Genomic DNA, 17080 nt, shown 5'->3' with positions numbered 1-17080 from the left:
GGACGCTGGGCTGGATCCTCCCATCCATGCAACTGCATCCAGGCTGCAGCGCGACGATTCGCCTCGACCGACCCGTTTGCCTTTCGTCACCGTCGTCCTGTCCTGGCTGCCACTGGACGGCCACATCGCCACTGCTCACCAATCCGCGCCCCATCTGGCCTCGCCATTGGCACCCAAACCCCCGGCATCGATATGGGAGTTTGCGCGGCCGTCTGGCTCTCAGCGCTTCGCAATCCGTCAGCCGTATCGAGCGACAACCAAGGCACCCGGCCGTGATAGCTTCACTTTACCCGTGGGCGAGGCTGAGCCCCGACTCTACACATGTCGCGAGACAACCTGCCATCCGCCATGGGCCCCTTCTCGCCTGCCCACCAGCCTGACGAGGGCTACTCCGAGGATCCTCTGGGCACCACTGGGCTGGCCGACCAGCTGTCTGCGCTGGCGTCGCTCAAGTCCCCCCTCGAGCTGCCGCAGTGGCTTGCTGCAAACGCCTCCATGCTCCCAGTTTCCGTCAAGTCCAGTGAGTGCTCCTGAATTCTAGGCTACATGTGCCCTGCGCTGCTTGCTATGAGCTTAACCCCCCTGACTCGCCGTTGCTGCAGAGCTCGCCATGACGTTGCTGGACCAGCTTCCCACCTCAGCCATCGTCGAGATCGTCGAGCGCCTGAGCCCGCGACTGTACATCGACTTCATCCGACACCTCCCCGCCGAAATCTGCCTCAAGATCCTGGGCTACCTCGACCCCGTCTCTCTCGTCAGCGTGCTGCAGACCTGTCGAGCATGGTACGACCTCGCCGTGGACCGAAAACTATGGGAACGACTATACTACCTCGAAGGCTGGAAGGCCGTGCAGAGCGAGATCGATGCGTGGGAGGTTAGGGTCAACACAGGCGTGAGCAACTCGATAGGGCATCTGCATAGAATGCAGACGTCGGACCATCACCCAAACAAGATCCGGGCCATTCTCAACAACGACGACGACGACGGAGATATGGAGATGATAGATCAGGACAGGCTTCCCAGCATCGTCGACAGCAGCGCCGGGTCCAGCATCTTCGGGACCCCCAACGCGATGCAGTCGCCGAGACAGATGCTGCCTTCTCTGGGGGACATGCACTTGGACAGCTTCACATCCGCCAAAGGCAAGGCTGTGGATTGGAGCCATGGGCCGTCGTCCTCGTCGTCGGAAAGTCGAGCCAAGCGCAAGGAGCCCGGCGGCACCCCCGAGATGTCGCTGCCATCCATCGAAGCGGGCGACACCACGGCGTCCATGATCAAGTCGACGCTCTGGACGTGGGACATCAACAGCTCGCGATATCGCATCAACTGGAAGTACCTCTACAACATGAGGCGACGGCTCGAGTCGAACTGGGAGCTGGGCAAGTACAAGACGTTTGTCCTGCCGCATCCCAGCTATCCTGAGGAGGGCCACCAGGAATGCGTCTACACGCTGCAGTTCGACGCAAACTACCTCGTCAGCGGCAGCCGGGACCGCACCATGAGGGTCTGGAACATGCACACGCGTCGGTTGGTCCGCCCGCCGCTGACCGGCCACACGGGCTCCGTCCTGTGCCTCCAGTTCGACGCAGACCCGGCCGAGGACATTTTGGTCTCGGGCAGCAGCGACTCCAACGTCTTCATCTGGAAGTTCTCCACGGGAGAGCTGGTGCAGCGCATCACAAACGCCCACCGCGAGTCCGTCCTCAACGTCAGGTTCGACAAGCGCGTCCTCGTCACGTCTTCCAAGGATAAGACCATCAAGATCTTCAACCGTCGGCCGCTGCGATATGGCGACGTGGGCTACGGCCCCGTGGATGCAGCCGTCAACCCCGTCGGCCTGAGCGTCAAGCCCTACGGTTACGAACCCGACCTCTCCCAGGAGCTGCCCGTCAAGCCCCCCTACACCGTCATCGGCAAGCTGGAGGGACACGGCGCTGCCGTCAACGCGATCCAGATCCGGGGCAACACCATTGTGTCCGTCTCTGGCGATCGCCACATCAAGGTATGGAACTGGCCGGACCAGGTCTGCACACAGACCATCCCTGCGCACGAGAAGGGCATCGCCTGCGTCGAGTTTGACGAGCGTCGAATTGTCAGTGGTAGTAGTGACTACGAAGTTTGCATTTTCGACGCGCCAACCGGCCTCAAGGTGGCCTCACTCCGAGGGCACGCCCATCTCGTGCGAACGGTGCAGGCTGGCTTCGGCGACTTGCCGTACAGCAAGGAGGAGGACGCAGCAGAGGCCAAGCGAGTGGACGCCGAGTACTTTAGGGCCGTCGAGGCGGGCGAGATCGACCACGAGGGCGACCGAAGGATTCGTCGCTCAAGGAGAGTGAATGCCGGAAGCTCTCGGCCGGCCGATGTCCAGGCCACGGGCGCCAAGGTCCCGCCAGGCGGCGGCGGTGGGCGCAAGTACGGGCGCATCGTGTCCGGCTCGTACGACCAGAGCATCATCATCTGGCGCCGCGACAAGGAGGGCGTGTGGAAGCCGGCCCATCACCTGCGTCAGGAAGAGGCGGCCGAGGCGGCACACAGACAAACTGCCCTGACCAACGGCCAGCGACAGGGCACCCAGCTTGCCTCGGCGGCCCTTGCCGTGTCGGCTGTGCATCCCGGGGCGCCGCAGGGCATGCATTCGTCGCCGATCAGAGACCCCAGCGGCGAGAACAGCCAGATGGCGCGCATCTACAAGGCCATGATCGACTCGGTTGTGCCCGTTGGCGTTGCTGCCCTGAGACAGGCGTTGGCGAACCACCCGTCAATGCTCATCTACCACAGCTACCTACAAGCCGCGATCGAGCGGGAGCCGTCCCCCTTTGTCCGAGCACATCTGAGGCAGGTGGTGGCGGATGGCCTGATTGCGATCCAGAACAATCAGTCGGCCAGACAGCGCCTCATTGCTCGCGGAAATTCTCACATCCAAGGCCCCGTCGCCGCAGCCCCTCACCTGCTCTCTGGATACGCGGGTGGTGCGATGGGAGGTCCCTCTTCTGCAGTGGCAGTCGACGGCAGTGGCAGCGATCAGCGACACATGGCTTATCCCTCAGTACTGGCGCCACAGGCTCAGGCCTCTGTTCCTCTTCACGCCCCGTTGCCCCAGCCATCGCAACTCTCCATCTCACCCGGTCAAGGACCCCCTCCCCAACTCCCCCCAATTCAATCAGAGCTTCTTGCCGGACAAACCCCTCCCGCCCAGCAAGGGGCGACGGCTGAGATGGCAGACGCAACGCCAGCCCCAGAGCAGCATCCGCGCATAGTGGCGGCCGAGAATCCCCCAGCCCGCGTCTTCAAGCTTCAGTTCGATGCCCGCAAGATCATCTGCTGCAGCCAGGCACCAGTCATCGTGGGATGGGACTTTTGCAACGGTGATCCGGAGCTGGAGGAGGTGGCCCGATTCTTTGCGGCCATTGATTGAGAGGGAGACGTGAGGAATCAAGGGGGACATTGAGAGACTACACTAACAAACCTGACGGCTATACACGTTCGATGCCCCAAAGGCAATGTGCTGGGTGGAGGAGTTTAGGATGCGGCGCAACGAGATTTTGGTATGAATATGGAATTTCTACTTGACTCCCCAAAAAATCAGAAAAGCATCAGAAAAGAAACAGGCGATGGCATCACTGCAGTCAGCATTCCCGGCAATTCAACAGTTCTCCCGGCGTTTGTACCACGTTGTAATTAGTCGAGTGAGTCGACACCTTTGTAACGGACAGGGCTTGGGTCTTGGTAGATGATATTGTAGATTTCGTTGTTCATTATTCAGACAAGCAAACAAGCGCAAAAAAATACGAATGCACATGATAAAAAAATCTGGGGCTGCTTTGCCTTGTGTATGTCGCTCAAAGGGTTAAAGTCAATTCTAACGATGTTGGTTGGTGGGCTGGAGGCATATACATGTAGAACTTGCGCCCGCGATCTCCCGCCTTGAAAAGCAGAGACGAATAGTAGAACCGTGCCGATTGTTACTCCAACAGAACGAATAGAAACAGTCGTACATAGTATGCCCATGCAAGATAAAAGAAGGGAGACAAGATCGTCCCAACATTTCAAGGTCTAACCCGCAGCCTGCTTGACCTTCTCTTCCGTCTGCGGCGGCTCGTCAACAAACTCGGGCACGACCTCGTCCTGCAGGAACCCCGGCACAGCACCGCTCCCGTACTCCTGCTCCAGCTCGGCCTCCATGCCCAACGCCTCAAGCTCGGCATCCAGCTCGGCCTCGTCGACCTCATCCGGAATGTCGTAGCCGCGCGCCAGGCTCTCCTGGATCTCGTTGCCGACGTCGAGCAGGTCGGCCATGTCGTCCTGCAGGCGCTCAATCTTGTCAATGTCGATCTTGCCGTACTGCTTGCGCAGCTCCTTGTTGGTGGTCTTCATGGCGTCGACCTGGGTCATGACGTTCTTGAGGTTGTCCTGCATGGTCTGGGCCTGCTCCATGTTCCAGACCTGGGCCTCGAGCTTGTCCTTTTCGGCCTCGTAGGCCTTGCGGCGCTGGAGGACCTTGAGGGCCTTTTGCTTGATGGCCTGCTTGCCGGGGCCGTCGCGCATCTTGGAGAGCTTCTCCTGGTAGGCGGAGAGCTCGCCGTTGAGGGCCTTGAGCTTGGTGTCGATGGAGGCGATGCGGGTGTCGATGTTGGTGATTGCGCCGGTGAGGGTTGGTTTGGGGCCCGAGGGCTTGGAGCCGAAGAGGCGGTTCATTTTGTTTTTTTTTTTTACGTTGTGTGTTTCCTCCTCTTTTTGGTGTTGTTGTTATTGTCGGTCGTTTATCGGTGAGGAGGGGGGGGATGCGTCGGGGGAGGGCGACGAGATGGCGAGGCTGACGATGCGGATGCTGCTGATAGGCGACGCGGAGGGGATGACGTTGGACAGTGACGAGGCTTGGGGGAGTTTGTAGGCTGTCGTCGGTGGACGGATTAGAGGGGCTACAGAGGGGCGCATTTCTGCAAGGCTGAGCTCGGGCCAGGATGGACTTGATGAGTCAGCGGGACTTGTAGATGATGGACCTGGATGGCCTTACATATAAGGTGAAGAGAGTCCAGGAATCAAGAGATACACACAAGGGATCAAGGCAAGACTATGCTACGTAGTACTACTACTAGTCTCATGACTGTGGGCACTTATTCTGCGTCTTGAAAATCTGTGCACAAGTGTTTGCAAGGCGGTTGTTTCACTGCATGTCTCAATAACCTTTAAAGGCCACTCCCTGGAAATTTGGAGCTCGAAGCGGGATCTACACCCTACAAGCATCACAAAGGTTAAATGAGTACAAATCGCCACATGTATAGCAACCTACTGATCAGCAAATAATAGTATGGGACGAGAAGTTACGCTACTTCAGTACATAAAGGCAGGGCAGTACCTTATAAACATGCCATATTTTACCTGCTACTGCAATATTAGCTATATATTTACTTTCTTATAGCTGTATTACAGCTAAGGTATGCCGTCTTTCCTCTCTCTGGCTTCCTGAACTATGTCTCCTTTTCCTTCTTTAAGTCACTGGGCATATTGATTTTGCAGAGGGAGTACATTCGCTGATCATTGCTGAAAAATCCTGCGTATCTTGCGATGTGCAGAGCTAACCTTTGTGATGCTTGTGGGGTGTACAGCTAGTCGCCCATCTGATGCAAAAATAGCAGCACCGCTCATCCATCTACTACTACCTACTGACGACTTAATGTGCAATATACTGTAGGGACAGAGTATAATAGTAGTAGGTCAATCCCATTGAAGGGCTTTCTGTTTATTGTCTTCTCAGCCATTGTTGTTACTATCTGGCGGTGTCAAACTCACTTCCTCTTCACTTTACGCGTCACGCTTCTCTGCTCCAAAATGCCCCTCCAATTGCATTCACTGCCCCATTAGGACTAACCCACTCCCCGCGCTTACCTGTTCGGGCCCAATGTAAACAAAGCCGAGCTTCCGTATCCCAAAATTCGGCAGACAAGCTCGAGCCGCGCTTCACGCACGCACTTGAAGGCACGCGACTCCAGTTCTGCATCGTCAACCGAACGCGTCCGCGTGGGGTGTCGGTCAATTCACCCGAGCGTTCGATTTAATTGATTTTCCATTCTTGTAGTATTTCCTTCCCCATGTCCCGCTAGCCGCAGCCACAAGGACCTCCCAAACTCCCACCTTGCACCTTTCCAGCATTCCGCCCTCTCAAACCACGAATTCCTCCCCAGCTTCCTTTTCGCATCGTGGCACGAGAGAACCAGCCGTTTTGCGCAATGGACGGCACGACAAGCGCCCTACGGGGAAGCGGGCACAGGCCCGTCTCAAGGTAAGACTCAGCCTCGACCTGCGCTGCGGTATCGCGACTGGCGGTGCTTGACATCTCCTGGCATCTGATCGTGGGCTAATGGTCGCGCAGCAGCAACCCTCTCCCAGCGTCGTTTGTGACGTTTTTCCCAGTGGCCCAGGAGGCCGAGACAACAACGTATGTGGACTCTTGCGGTCTCTTTTCGAGCGACGATTTCCCCTCCTCTTACCTCGAGGACAATGATTGCTGACGTGATTTCTGGAGGGACAGTTCGTGGGCAGACATGCTGGTCCCCCAGAAGTCCGCGACGATTCCGCGCGCCTGGTGCCGTGTCCCTGTCGCCGCCGGCCCTGCAACTCTTCGCAAGGGCGCCACCATCATGAAGCGTGTTGGACGGTCCGCGGACATGCGTGTGGTAAGGCAGCAGCAGGCGATGGCGGCCCAGGGCGCTGCGCAGGCCGAGGTCGTCGAAGAAGTTCAGGAGGCGCAGCGGGCGAGCCGGCGTCGCCTCAACTCGTTCATGCAACCGGCAGAGAACGCCATGTTGGAGCTGGTCGGAGAGCCTCTCTCGAGAGCAGAGATGGCGAGCGCTATCATGCGCGCCAAGGGTATGTTTTTTGTTTGTCTCTTTGTTGTCCGATCTTACACATCCACTGTCAAAGCGCTGCTTGAGCTGGACTTGGCTAACTGTCACTGCAGTGGACGTCGCAAATTGCTTCCTGCACGAAGAGTACGCCGACTTGTCAGATCAGAGAAGCCTCGCCAAGAAGAGCACATATTCCAAGAGGGTCGTCCCCCTGAAGCGACGTTTCGTCGATTATTCTTCCATCAACTTCGAATACGCCAGCGGTGGAAATGGCGGCGCCATCTACAGCGAGCTTCACCCCATACTTTCCAAGGCTGTCCAGACAGGCGTCAAGGAAATCGACGTCAACATGGCATCCATCACAGAGGCCGGAGTCCACCTGCGATCCATTCGTCGCAACCCTCGAATTCCCCTCGCCGCCAGCGGCATCCCCGATCTGTCAGACATTGCCGACGCCAACGAGCCAAGCATCCTCACCTTGGAACCCGGCGAATCCATGGTATCAGATGCCAAGTCTCCCACGAAGCGCCAGCCTACCCAGTCTCCTAGCCCTCCCAAGAACAAGAGCTTCCGCAAGAGACTCAGCGACACGATTGTTCGGCTGTTGCCCGTTTCTTCCTCTCGCGCCGAGCCCTCTCCCTCTCCCATCAAGCCGCCTTCTCCCCCGCCGCCCAGGAAAGACGGTTCTCCCCGCCAGAGGACGCCCTCTATTACCATTCCCAAGAGCCCCAGCGCGGCCAGATCCTCTTCGCCTGTGTCGGCAAACTCTACCCCTGGCATCATTCGCTGGACTAAGTCTCCCAAGGAGTCACCTTTCTCCCGCTGGCGACCGAAGCGCAAGTCAGAGCCAATCCCTACTCTCGCGGCACCCTCTTCTCCTTCTCGCGACGAGCCCGACTCTTCTTTCTCCGACATTACTATGGGCGACAGCTCTATCTTGGAAGGATCTCCTGCACACCTGTCTCGTCCCAAGGCCCCTACTCCTTCTAAGTGGAGTGGTCTGAGGCCTTCGACTCCTAGCCGAGCGTCCCCTCCCGCCGCTGTTACTGCGTCTAGTAATGACAGAGCCTCTTTGGAATTGGTCAAGTCGCTGCCAGAATGGATGCAGCATAGCCAGTCACCCTCCACGGTCCGACAATACGATCCTGCCCACATTGATTTCAGACCCTCCTCTCCCTCCTTTAGCGGTTCTGTGCCGTGGGTTAACAGCCCGGCCGACGCAATCGAGAATGGGCGCACCAGTATTGTCAGGCGACGCAAGAGTGAGCCACTGTTCAGAAACATGCTCAAATCTCAGAATGCGCGCCGAAAGTCATTTTCACCTCAGAAGTCGCTCAGAGGCCAAGAAACGAGTGGAATCCTGCCCACTGTCAAAGAGCCCGCCTCCCGCAGTCGAGACTTCCCCTCCCAGATTTCCGGGCATTCTCAAGCTTCTGTATACTTCAGTGCTTCGTCTGCTCAGTGTAACCCTCTCGACCCCGAACATGCCGAAGACATGGACCTCAGCGACCTCTCCCGTCAGTACAAGAGGAAGATGCGAGAGACCTGCACACGGCTGGCTGCTCCCCAGAGCGAAGATAACATCTTTGTCGAGGATATGCACCGCCCTGACAGCATCTTTGGCGTTCCGACCATTGAGACTCCCACCGCTGGCGCAGTCGAGCAGCTTTCCAGCTTGGCACAGAACGCATGCCACGGCAACGCCGGCGTCATGGTTGTCGAGTCTGATGGGCGCCTCTGGGTTCGGTTTAAGCTGCCGCCCAGATATACCCACTTGTTTCCCAAGAACCAGTTGGACGGGCCGTCATCATCTGAGAAGTCTCCGTCGGCACCCGATGCTCCTGTTTTCCGCTTCGTCAAAGAGTTCCCGCGTGATGAGGAATCTGATGTCCAAGCCAACGACGAAACACTTATTGTGTCCGACTTCAACGTGTCCTCTGCTCAGCCAATCTCGTCGCCGCCGCTACCTGACAACGACGAGAACGTGGATCCTCGTGCCCAAGCCAACGACGAGACTCTTATTGTTTCCGACTTCGACGCTTCCTCCGTCAGGCCAACTTCATCGTCGCCGTCTCGTGAAGACTCCTCTGCCCGCGCCAATGACGAGACCCTGATCGTCTCCGATTTCGACGTCTCTTCCGCCGGGCCCTCCGATGGCAGCACCACCGTTCCTGGCTACACGGAGCCGACTCCGGCAAAGGCTGCCAAGTCTGTCCCTGGTTCGGACAGTTCCTCCTCTCTCTCCGAGCTGGAGCGAACGCCCGACTTGGACAAGGCCGCCGAGTCAAGCATCGCCAGCATGGTCGCTGCCGTCCACTCCGCCGCCGCACCTACTCTCAGCTCCTCGTTCACGCCTGTGAACCAGACCAGTGCTCACGCGAGTTCGATAGACAGCTCGAACCGTGGCACCGAGTCCGAGGCCAAGGTCCGCAACCACGACTCTCCGGAGCGTGATTACCTGCGGGACTTTATCAGACGTTCGCGGCCCCGAGCCCGACGTCAGTCCACTGAGAGCGGCTCCCCTATCGCACCGGCGCAGCGTCTTCCTCTTGGAGCTAGAAGCCCTAACATGGAGACTCAGCAAAAAGAGAAGCGCAAGTTCGACAGCAGCGAAGGAGAAGAGAACGAGTTCCAGAGCACTGCTGAGCCTCCCACCAAGAGAGTTCGCAGCGCTCCTCGATCCTCTCCGCGAAAGTCGACTGTTCCGGCCAACAGCCAGTCCGACGATGAGGATCCTCTCGCGAAGGACACGGCCGCGGCACAAGCGAAGACGGTCGAGAACGCGGACGCGCCGGCAAACGCCGTCGAGCCTCAAGAGGCTCCAGCCGCTGCCGCCGCCGTATCTCGCCGATCGACCCGCTTGAGGAACAGGCCAAGCGCGATCCCCAAGTCCTCGATCCCGGCCCCCGTCAAGGTGGGCCGTGGACGTCCCCCTACAGGCGCAACGCTGGGTTCGGTGCGCACCGAGCAGCAGGACTTGGTCCACCAAACCCGCGCCAATACTCGCCGCAACAAGGGGAACGCGGAGTACCCTGCCCAGTTTCTGGCCAGGCGATCCGAAGAGGACGAGGGAGGGGACGGAGAGCTGGCGGCTGGCCAGCAGGATGAAGCCGAGGCTTCCACAGCACGGCGCGGTAAGAGCGTCGTCTGGAAGGAGCCTCTGGCGGACTTCCAGGAGGAGGAGAAGCCCAAGAGGGGGCGGGGAGCGGCGGTTGCGGCGAGAGCCCAGCCGGCCAGCAACCGGGTGTCAAAGCCCGGGCCCAAACCCTCGGCGGCGAACCAGAGGCAGCGGTCGACGAGACTGGCTGCGGGCCTGGGCATGGCCGGGAACGGGACGCCGGCCCCGAAGCGCGCGACCCGCGCGTCGACACGGAGTCGGAAGTGATGGTTGAGCCGTACGGTTCCCAGTGGTTGAGCCGCAAGGCTCCCGCTGGTTGAGCTGTACGGATCCCATCGCTTCTGACAAAGTGGAGACGGGGTCTGACATGGAAGTTTGTTTTCTGTTTTCTTATCTTAATTGCATCGCGAGGGCGTTGAGGGAAAGATACCCAGGACGCGTTGTTTGCTTTTTGAGGGGGTTGGTCGGCCGAAGGGCCATTGGTCTTGTTTTGTGTGTGTTGTGCCCTCGGCTTTCATGTCGGTTTTGGAGTTTCGGAACGGGGAAAAGGCATGGATCATGGGCAGCAGGATAATCCGCTGCGTGTTTAGAATCTTGAAATTGATCGATACGGTTTGCTTCTTACTGGACTTTGGACATTGTGATGTGATACGACATGTCGGATGCTTTTGGTACTACGGGACTGCAAGTCTGCAGGGTACCTAGACATGGCGGGCTATCGGACGCTCTGCATAAAGACAGGCTAGCATGTGTCATCCCCCGCTTCTCCATTGCTGGGCGGATGAGGATGGCTTCTATGAAATCTGACGACTGACGACAGACTGACTCTTACATGAAGGCAATGTAAGCAGTGTCATTTGGTTGGTTTTTCTCAACATAGACGCTCCAAGACAGGAGACGACAGGAATCAGCAAAGTACAAGAGACATAGCACGAAGAGACCAGAGCATCTCAGCCATGGCTACAGAAACAGTGGAAACGACACAGCTCCGTCTCGCCTCGCCGAACGGCATCGTCACACGAACCATTCTCAAGACGCCCCTCCGCGACGCTCTCCCGTCCGAGATCCCCGTCATCGACATCTCTCCTACCTTTAGCGATTCCCTCCAAGACCGAAAGGCCGTAGCGCAGCAGGTCCGTGCCGCGGCACAGAACATGGGCTTTTTCTACATCAAGAACCATGGTATCCCCGCGGACGTGACGAGGGATGCGTACGAGGCTTCCTTGGCCTTTTTCCGACAGGATACGGATAATAAAATGAGGGCTGATTCGAGGAAAGCCAAGTGGGAGAATGGGTACAGAGCACCGGCTACTCAGCGACTGAATCCGTACGAAGGGGTTGATGTGCGAGAGAGCTTCTCGTATCGGTATGACCCTCGGTACGACGATACCGTTGGAGAGAAGGGGCTGGAAGAAATACCGGAGGAGGTGAAGCGGTATTTACGGTGCGAGGAGTATCCGTGGGACAAGACGAGGAACTTGCCGCAGCTGAAGGAGAGCTTGACGAGGCATATCCGGGAGTGTCTGCGCTTGGCAAGGGCGCTGACGAGGTGTTTTGCGTTGGGGCTGGGGCTTGAGGAGGGGTGTTTTGATGGGAAGGTTAAGTATCCTGATGCGTCGTATGGGCTGAACTATTATCCTCCCCTTGAGCGGCCTACGGAGGAGGAGGAGGAGGAGGATGCTACAGAGGGGAGGGTGTCGATTGGATCGCATACGGATTTCCAGTTATTCACGATCCTATGGCAGGATTCACAGGGCGGGCTGGAGGTGCTCAACAAGCAAGGGCAGTGGCTGCGCGCGCGGCCGATCGAGGGCACGTTGGTGGTGAACCTGGGGGACTGCATGCAGCGGATTACGAACGATGCGTACGTGAGCACTGTGCATCGGGCGAGGAACCGTAGTGGGAGGGAGAGGGTGAGCATTCCGTTTTTCTGGGGGTTTGGGCTGCATGAGACGTGTAGTGTTGTTGTTGTGGGCGAGGGGGAGGAAAGGAGGTATGAGGATGTGAGGTGTGAGGAGTGGGTTGCGAGGAGGATAAGGGATATGAAGAGGGTTGGGGAGATGGTTGATGAATGAAGGTGTGATATCACTGTGTTGGATGGGTATGATGGTGTTGTTGATGAGGGAGGAGGACTGCCTGTCTGGGTAGGTGGTGATGGATGGCGACCTGGAGATGGCTTGGAGATCGACCATGGGAATTGAGAACGTGAGGGCAGAATGCCATGGGACTGAATTAGAAATGAGGTACCATCAGAGAGGAACATGACGTTTGATCCGTGGAAATGGGAATGGCATGTTGCATGTGTCTGATTACACTAATACTGGCCTCTCGATCGGGAGATGTGCAAACCCAGCAGGTTTGCGTCATTCAACCACGCATCGATTTCATAATACGCTCCGGGACCGGGATGAAGAAGCTATAGATAGCTAAAGCATCGCCACGAATGTCTATGTACACTGGTCTCTCATTTACGAGAGATGTGTTGGCGGCGGTGTTATTTGGGGGCGATACTGTACTTGTAAGGCTGGGATAGAATTTGGGATGCCAAAGTTGGAATATCCAGGTTGGGCTGAGGCGGGAATGACGTCATGACGTCAATGATTTACGCGGCCCCTGCAGGCGAAGATGGACGGATAAGGAACGACACGACGTTGTGGATTCGTCATGACTTTTAATTTGCGACAAGATGGCAAAAGACGGGGGGGTTGGCACTCGGGATTTGGATCCGAGAATTGCTGAAGAATAACTGGTTTGCTCTGTGAATGGAATGAGAAGAAACAGGACTACGAGTGCTCCGTGGAAGAGCGGACGTGGGAAAGGTAAGGGGGTTGGAGAGACGCCCCGGTGTGTCGATTTGTTTACCTGACACTCGCAATGTCTTGGACCTTGCAGGAAAGATAGAGAGGTAGAGACGAGATGCCTGAGGTTGATGATGTCATTGTTGTGAATGCCTGTTTTTCGGCTGGTTGACTTGGTGAGTTGTGTGGGGAGTTGCTTCAGCTTGGGAGCATGAGGATTAGTTTTGAGAGTTACCGTTTTAAACTGAGCTCTGGATGGGGGACATTCGGCTGCTCGAATACTATTCATATGGATTTGATAGGGATCTCGATTCTGTCATGTTCGGGTTTTAGGGTAGATGCAGTGTCTTGTGCGCTGGGTAGAAGCGGCATGTGAGGATGGCACAGAAGGACAAGACATCCCGTGACTCTGGGGTTTTGTTTCGCCCTGGCGATCTGGATGGGATATGGGCGATCTGAGGAGTTGAACTGCCGTTGCGCTTGGCTGCGGTTATTCTGATATTGAAGATGGGAGGTGTTTGGATTGTGCTTGAGGGAGATGATGGAGGCGCGTGGACGGCATACTGCGGTTTTGGAATTGTTCGCATGATGGGACTGTGCGAAGAGATGCTGCTTACTATCTAGGTACTATCTGGTACAATAGGATTTGAGACAAATGATGTGTAAGTTGGCGTTGCACAGTAAGCAGCACTTGATTGATTAAGGCGGGCGAGCGGGATTCCGGTGATCCTCGGCAGAGCAAAAGCCGATGGTGGACGCGGGTTCTCTATGGCTTGTCACAAGGGCAGCTTCGTTGCATCTGACCCTTTTTGGTTTGATATACAACTTATACTATACAGTGGTATGTATGTAGGATTGCTTGCGCGTCCGACGAGGTGGTTGTTGTGATGGTGATGGTGATGAGCCTTGTGTTGCCGCACTCGGGGCTGATGGGGGAGGCAGGACATGTGAGGTTCGTGCCAAGGGAGGGGATGACTTTGCACGTATTGAACACAGTTTGACAGTTCTAGGCACCGGGATATCAAAGAACGCTCGAGGCAGGCTTAAAGAAAGACACGATAGAAGATGATTTAACGGGAGAATGCGGGGAGACATGGCACCAACTCCCAATTTCCCCGCCCATCGACGAAGCTTTCTCCATCATTCAACGGACGGACCATCATGAAGGAGAACTACTACTACTGACTATCGAGTGCTACTCGAGTCATTTGCCGTCCAGCCGGAAGCCGGTCAAAGCACATGCAGTTGGCGATTTCTTGCCTCTCGGATGAAATCTGGGGAAAAGAGTGGGCGGCTAACAAGGCAAAAACAAGAGGGATTTGCGGGTTTATTGCGCCGAGAGAGGATCCGGCCGGGACGGACCCAACGGCGAATTATTTGCAGGCTATTTTGTTACTTTTTGACTATCATTGGATTTATTGATTTTGATACAGTGCCGACGGGATGTTTCTTTTCCGGAGATATTGGATAGTATCGGTAGTCACTGAAGTAGATGCTGTGGCAGGTAATCCTGCCTGGGCAGCCTGCTTGACTGTGTTCCATCGCCCATCCATCCCAGACTGGCGGTGTCGCTATCAATTTTTACCATCGTGTCTCTGCCCAGGTGCCGATTGCGCCTCGTGCACGGCGATCGCCACGGAGGGATTTCATGAGATTTGGGTCAGGAAGCTGACACTTTGTGCGACATTTGCGAGAAAGAAGGGGGTCGTGTCTGATAAGGTAAGGTAGTACATGTAAGTGATACAGGCTGCCATGGATCAAGTACCAATGTAGGGTGTCAAAAGGCTTGCATATGCCAACAAAGTAGGGCTGATGATGAGCCATCGGGAGACAAGTGTGAGTCAGGCAGAGAGCAAATCGCTCCGAGATGTTATGCTACTGCAGTGCGATGGTTGGTGGTTGTCCAGCTTTCTACAGTGCTGTGCCGTTTTGCTTGTGACATGCCGAGATGCTCCGTTGCAGCAGCACAGCTTGACGTTGATCTGGGGTTGGAAGCGATATAACTCCATGGTTACATCTCGACGGACTATTCTTCTGTGCCCCGTCTTGCTCCGCATTCTCTCCATCGATTGCTTGCGGTTTTGGGATTCGTCGTTGCGTCTTGTGGTTTGATGCTCACTCCCGCCTCCCTCCGTCTTGGCAGATGCTCGATTCGACAGGCGCGGCACACGAGGTCTTAGGCAGATGATGCGGGTGATTTCGCGTCGGTGAGGGACTCCTGTCCATCAGATGGCATCCAGCTGGTCCGGCCCGTCTATTAGGCAAAAGCGGGACGAAAGTTAATATGATTGTAGTTGTGTCTTTTGACGCCCATCACATCTTACGAGCTCGGCCGTAATCTTTTTATGATATTTCACATGCCCTATTACATGCCTGTTGCAACGCGGGGTATGCCGGGTCTACATGTAAGTGAAGATGACTGGCACAGCTTGAACCCTTAGAATGTTGGTGGCTTTTTCGGGCTGGCTTCGCCTGCAAGTCGATCGGCCGTGCATGCAGTGAGAAACCCAAGCGGGAAGTGACTGCTCGCTGCGGAAGGGTGTTGGTGTGAGGGAGTTGAGAGAGGTGATTGGACTGTTTCGGAGAGACAAAGAGGCAGATATGGGCTTACGGAGGGCAGACGGTGAAGAGCCTTGTTTCATTGGGGGATTCGCTTTAAGCGACAGACGGGCTGTGCAGATGGCAACATCTTTCTTTGGCTCAATCAAAGAGCAGGCAGGCAAGTTCAGTTTCATTGACCGTTTCTCTTTGTTACTTTGACGCTGTGCTTGGATGCTTGCCCGATGCGGCGGGTATCTCACTACTTATCCGATATCTTGAATGAAGAGACGACCTGCCCAAGCGGGAAACGCAGACGAGGCGAGCCTGGGCAACAAAGGCAAATGAGATGCTCGTTTTCATTTCTTTTTCTTTGTATTACGAAGTCGGCCCGCTGAACACTTGCTTTTGCCGGGGATGCAAAACTGCGCGTCCGTGCGAGTTGAAGCCTGGAGTCAGATGCAAGGGCAGGTTTGCTGGGAACGGATGGGCCATGCGCCCTCCGGCTCTTGTTTTGCCGCGGTGTTGAGATGATGCGCCTAATAGTAGTAGCCCGCGGGTAGAGATGGGGTAATGCGGGATAGTAGTAGTAACATGAACAACTTGTCCGTGCGTTTGTCTCGCCGGATTGGTAGGAGGAATGAGTGCCTGATGTGCGCTTTATACCTGACGGTGATGGACGAGTCACATTCATGATGTTCGCTTTTTTGCCATGCGGGGGGATTGGAGATGCTTGCTTTTCTGGCGTGATGTTGATGTCGATCTGGAGGGGTTGGAGTTGTTGGGCCAAGGGAGAGTGCAAATGTTGTATCTGTGTCTCACAGTGATGCTGTGGCTTATCGAGGTTTGCCTGTACTCGTATGCCCTTCTTTTACCCATCTTACTCAGGTTCAGTGAAACAAAAACATGTCAGCTGAAAGATGAATCAAATCCAAAGGAGTGAAGATGGACAGCGAAAAAGAGTTTGATATCTCGGATGCGACAAAACCTGAAGGCATCACGGCACTGTCTTTCTCCAAAAACGATCAGCAACCAGACAACTTTTTTTAAGGTTGTTTTGTGCCGGCGTGCATTAGCGGAAGAAGAGAAAAAAAATAAGCCCTTCAAAACGGGATGCCCAATTCGGAAGCACCGTTTTCCCCATTGCTCCCTTTTTGCACACATGTGCCACATGCAGCTTCAGTTGGGCAGACAGAAGTACTACTACCCCCTCGTAGGGCAACTGAATCGTGGTGGAGGGTGGCGGCGTCGTGTCGTCGATTCGGGCGAGATGCCACTGCTGGAGGCCGATTGGGCGGGTGACAGGCCGGGGGGACTTTACGAGGGCAAGCCTCTTTTTGTTTTCCGTTGCTGTTGGTTTGTTTTGTTTGAATCTTCTGTGTGGTCCGCCATTGCTCTATCTGGGCTAATACTATGACTCAAAATGCAGTACTCGTAATAAAGAGAGAAACTGGGAAAGAGATTTCGCAGGTTACAGTGTGCTGTGATGCTCGACTGTGTGGCTCAGACCCAGTGATGGGCAGAGGAGCATCTCTTGAGCCACCCCCAACTTTCAAGTTTTGTGTGTTGAAGGAAGGCAAGGAAGGATAAGAACCTTGGAAATAGAGAGAGAAAGAGGCGGAGGGACAGGGGAGGAAATGTCCATCAATCAGGCGATCCCTGGAGAAATGGCGACAGATAGGACCAAGATAGTAGTACCAAGATAGTAAGAGACCGCCATTTGTGAGGCAGAAGCAAAAAAGACTCCGGATTACTACCGCCACTCGGTGAGGGTTGGGGGG

At 55.9% G+C, this 17080-nt stretch overlaps 4 protein-coding genes across 4 annotated transcripts; 3 read left to right on the top strand and 1 right to left on the bottom strand.

The window, feature by feature from the left end:
• Window positions 1-610: 610 nt before the first annotated feature.
• Window positions 611-3415, top strand: BBK36DRAFT_1127288 (WD40 repeat-like protein; the record flags this gene model as incomplete). Its single annotated transcript, XM_024891481.1, has 1 exon — window positions 611-3415. The coding sequence occupies one exon, from the start codon at window positions 611-613 to the stop codon at window positions 3413-3415; it is 2805 nt and encodes a 934-aa protein (XP_024746483.1).
• Window positions 3416-4053: 638 nt separating this feature from the next.
• On the bottom strand, window positions 4054-4695 carry BBK36DRAFT_1127647 (hypothetical protein; the record flags this gene model as incomplete). The annotated part of the gene is made up of 1 exon (XM_024891533.1): window positions 4054-4695. One exon carries the CDS (start codon window positions 4693-4695, stop codon window positions 4054-4056), a length of 642 nt encoding a protein of 213 aa, XP_024746482.1.
• Window positions 4696-6227: 1532 nt separating this feature from the next.
• On the top strand, window positions 6228-10230 carry BBK36DRAFT_1127524 (hypothetical protein; the record flags this gene model as incomplete). Its single annotated transcript, XM_024891517.1, has 3 exons — window positions 6228-6280; window positions 6530-6867; window positions 6959-10230. The coding sequence occupies 3 exons, from the start codon at window positions 6228-6230 to the stop codon at window positions 10228-10230; spliced, it is 3663 nt and encodes a 1220-aa protein (XP_024746481.1).
• A 689-nt stretch (window positions 10231-10919) lies between these two features.
• BBK36DRAFT_1127131 (Clavaminate synthase-like protein) lies at window positions 10920-12038 on the top strand (the record flags this gene model as incomplete). The annotated part of the gene is made up of 1 exon (XM_024891466.1): window positions 10920-12038. One exon carries the CDS (start codon window positions 10920-10922, stop codon window positions 12036-12038), a length of 1119 nt encoding a protein of 372 aa, XP_024746480.1.
• Between the last annotated feature and the right edge of the window lie 5042 nt (window positions 12039-17080).

The sequence above is a fragment of the Trichoderma citrinoviride genome, assembly GCF_003025115.1.
Source record: "Trichoderma citrinoviride strain TUCIM 6016 unplaced genomic scaffold BBK36scaffold_14, whole genome shotgun sequence".
In the NCBI taxonomy this organism is placed as follows: domain Eukaryota; kingdom Fungi; phylum Ascomycota; class Sordariomycetes; order Hypocreales; family Hypocreaceae; genus Trichoderma; species Trichoderma citrinoviride.
The sequence above is the reverse complement of the archived record's forward strand: the minus strand, read 5'-3'. Positions and strand labels throughout refer to the sequence as shown.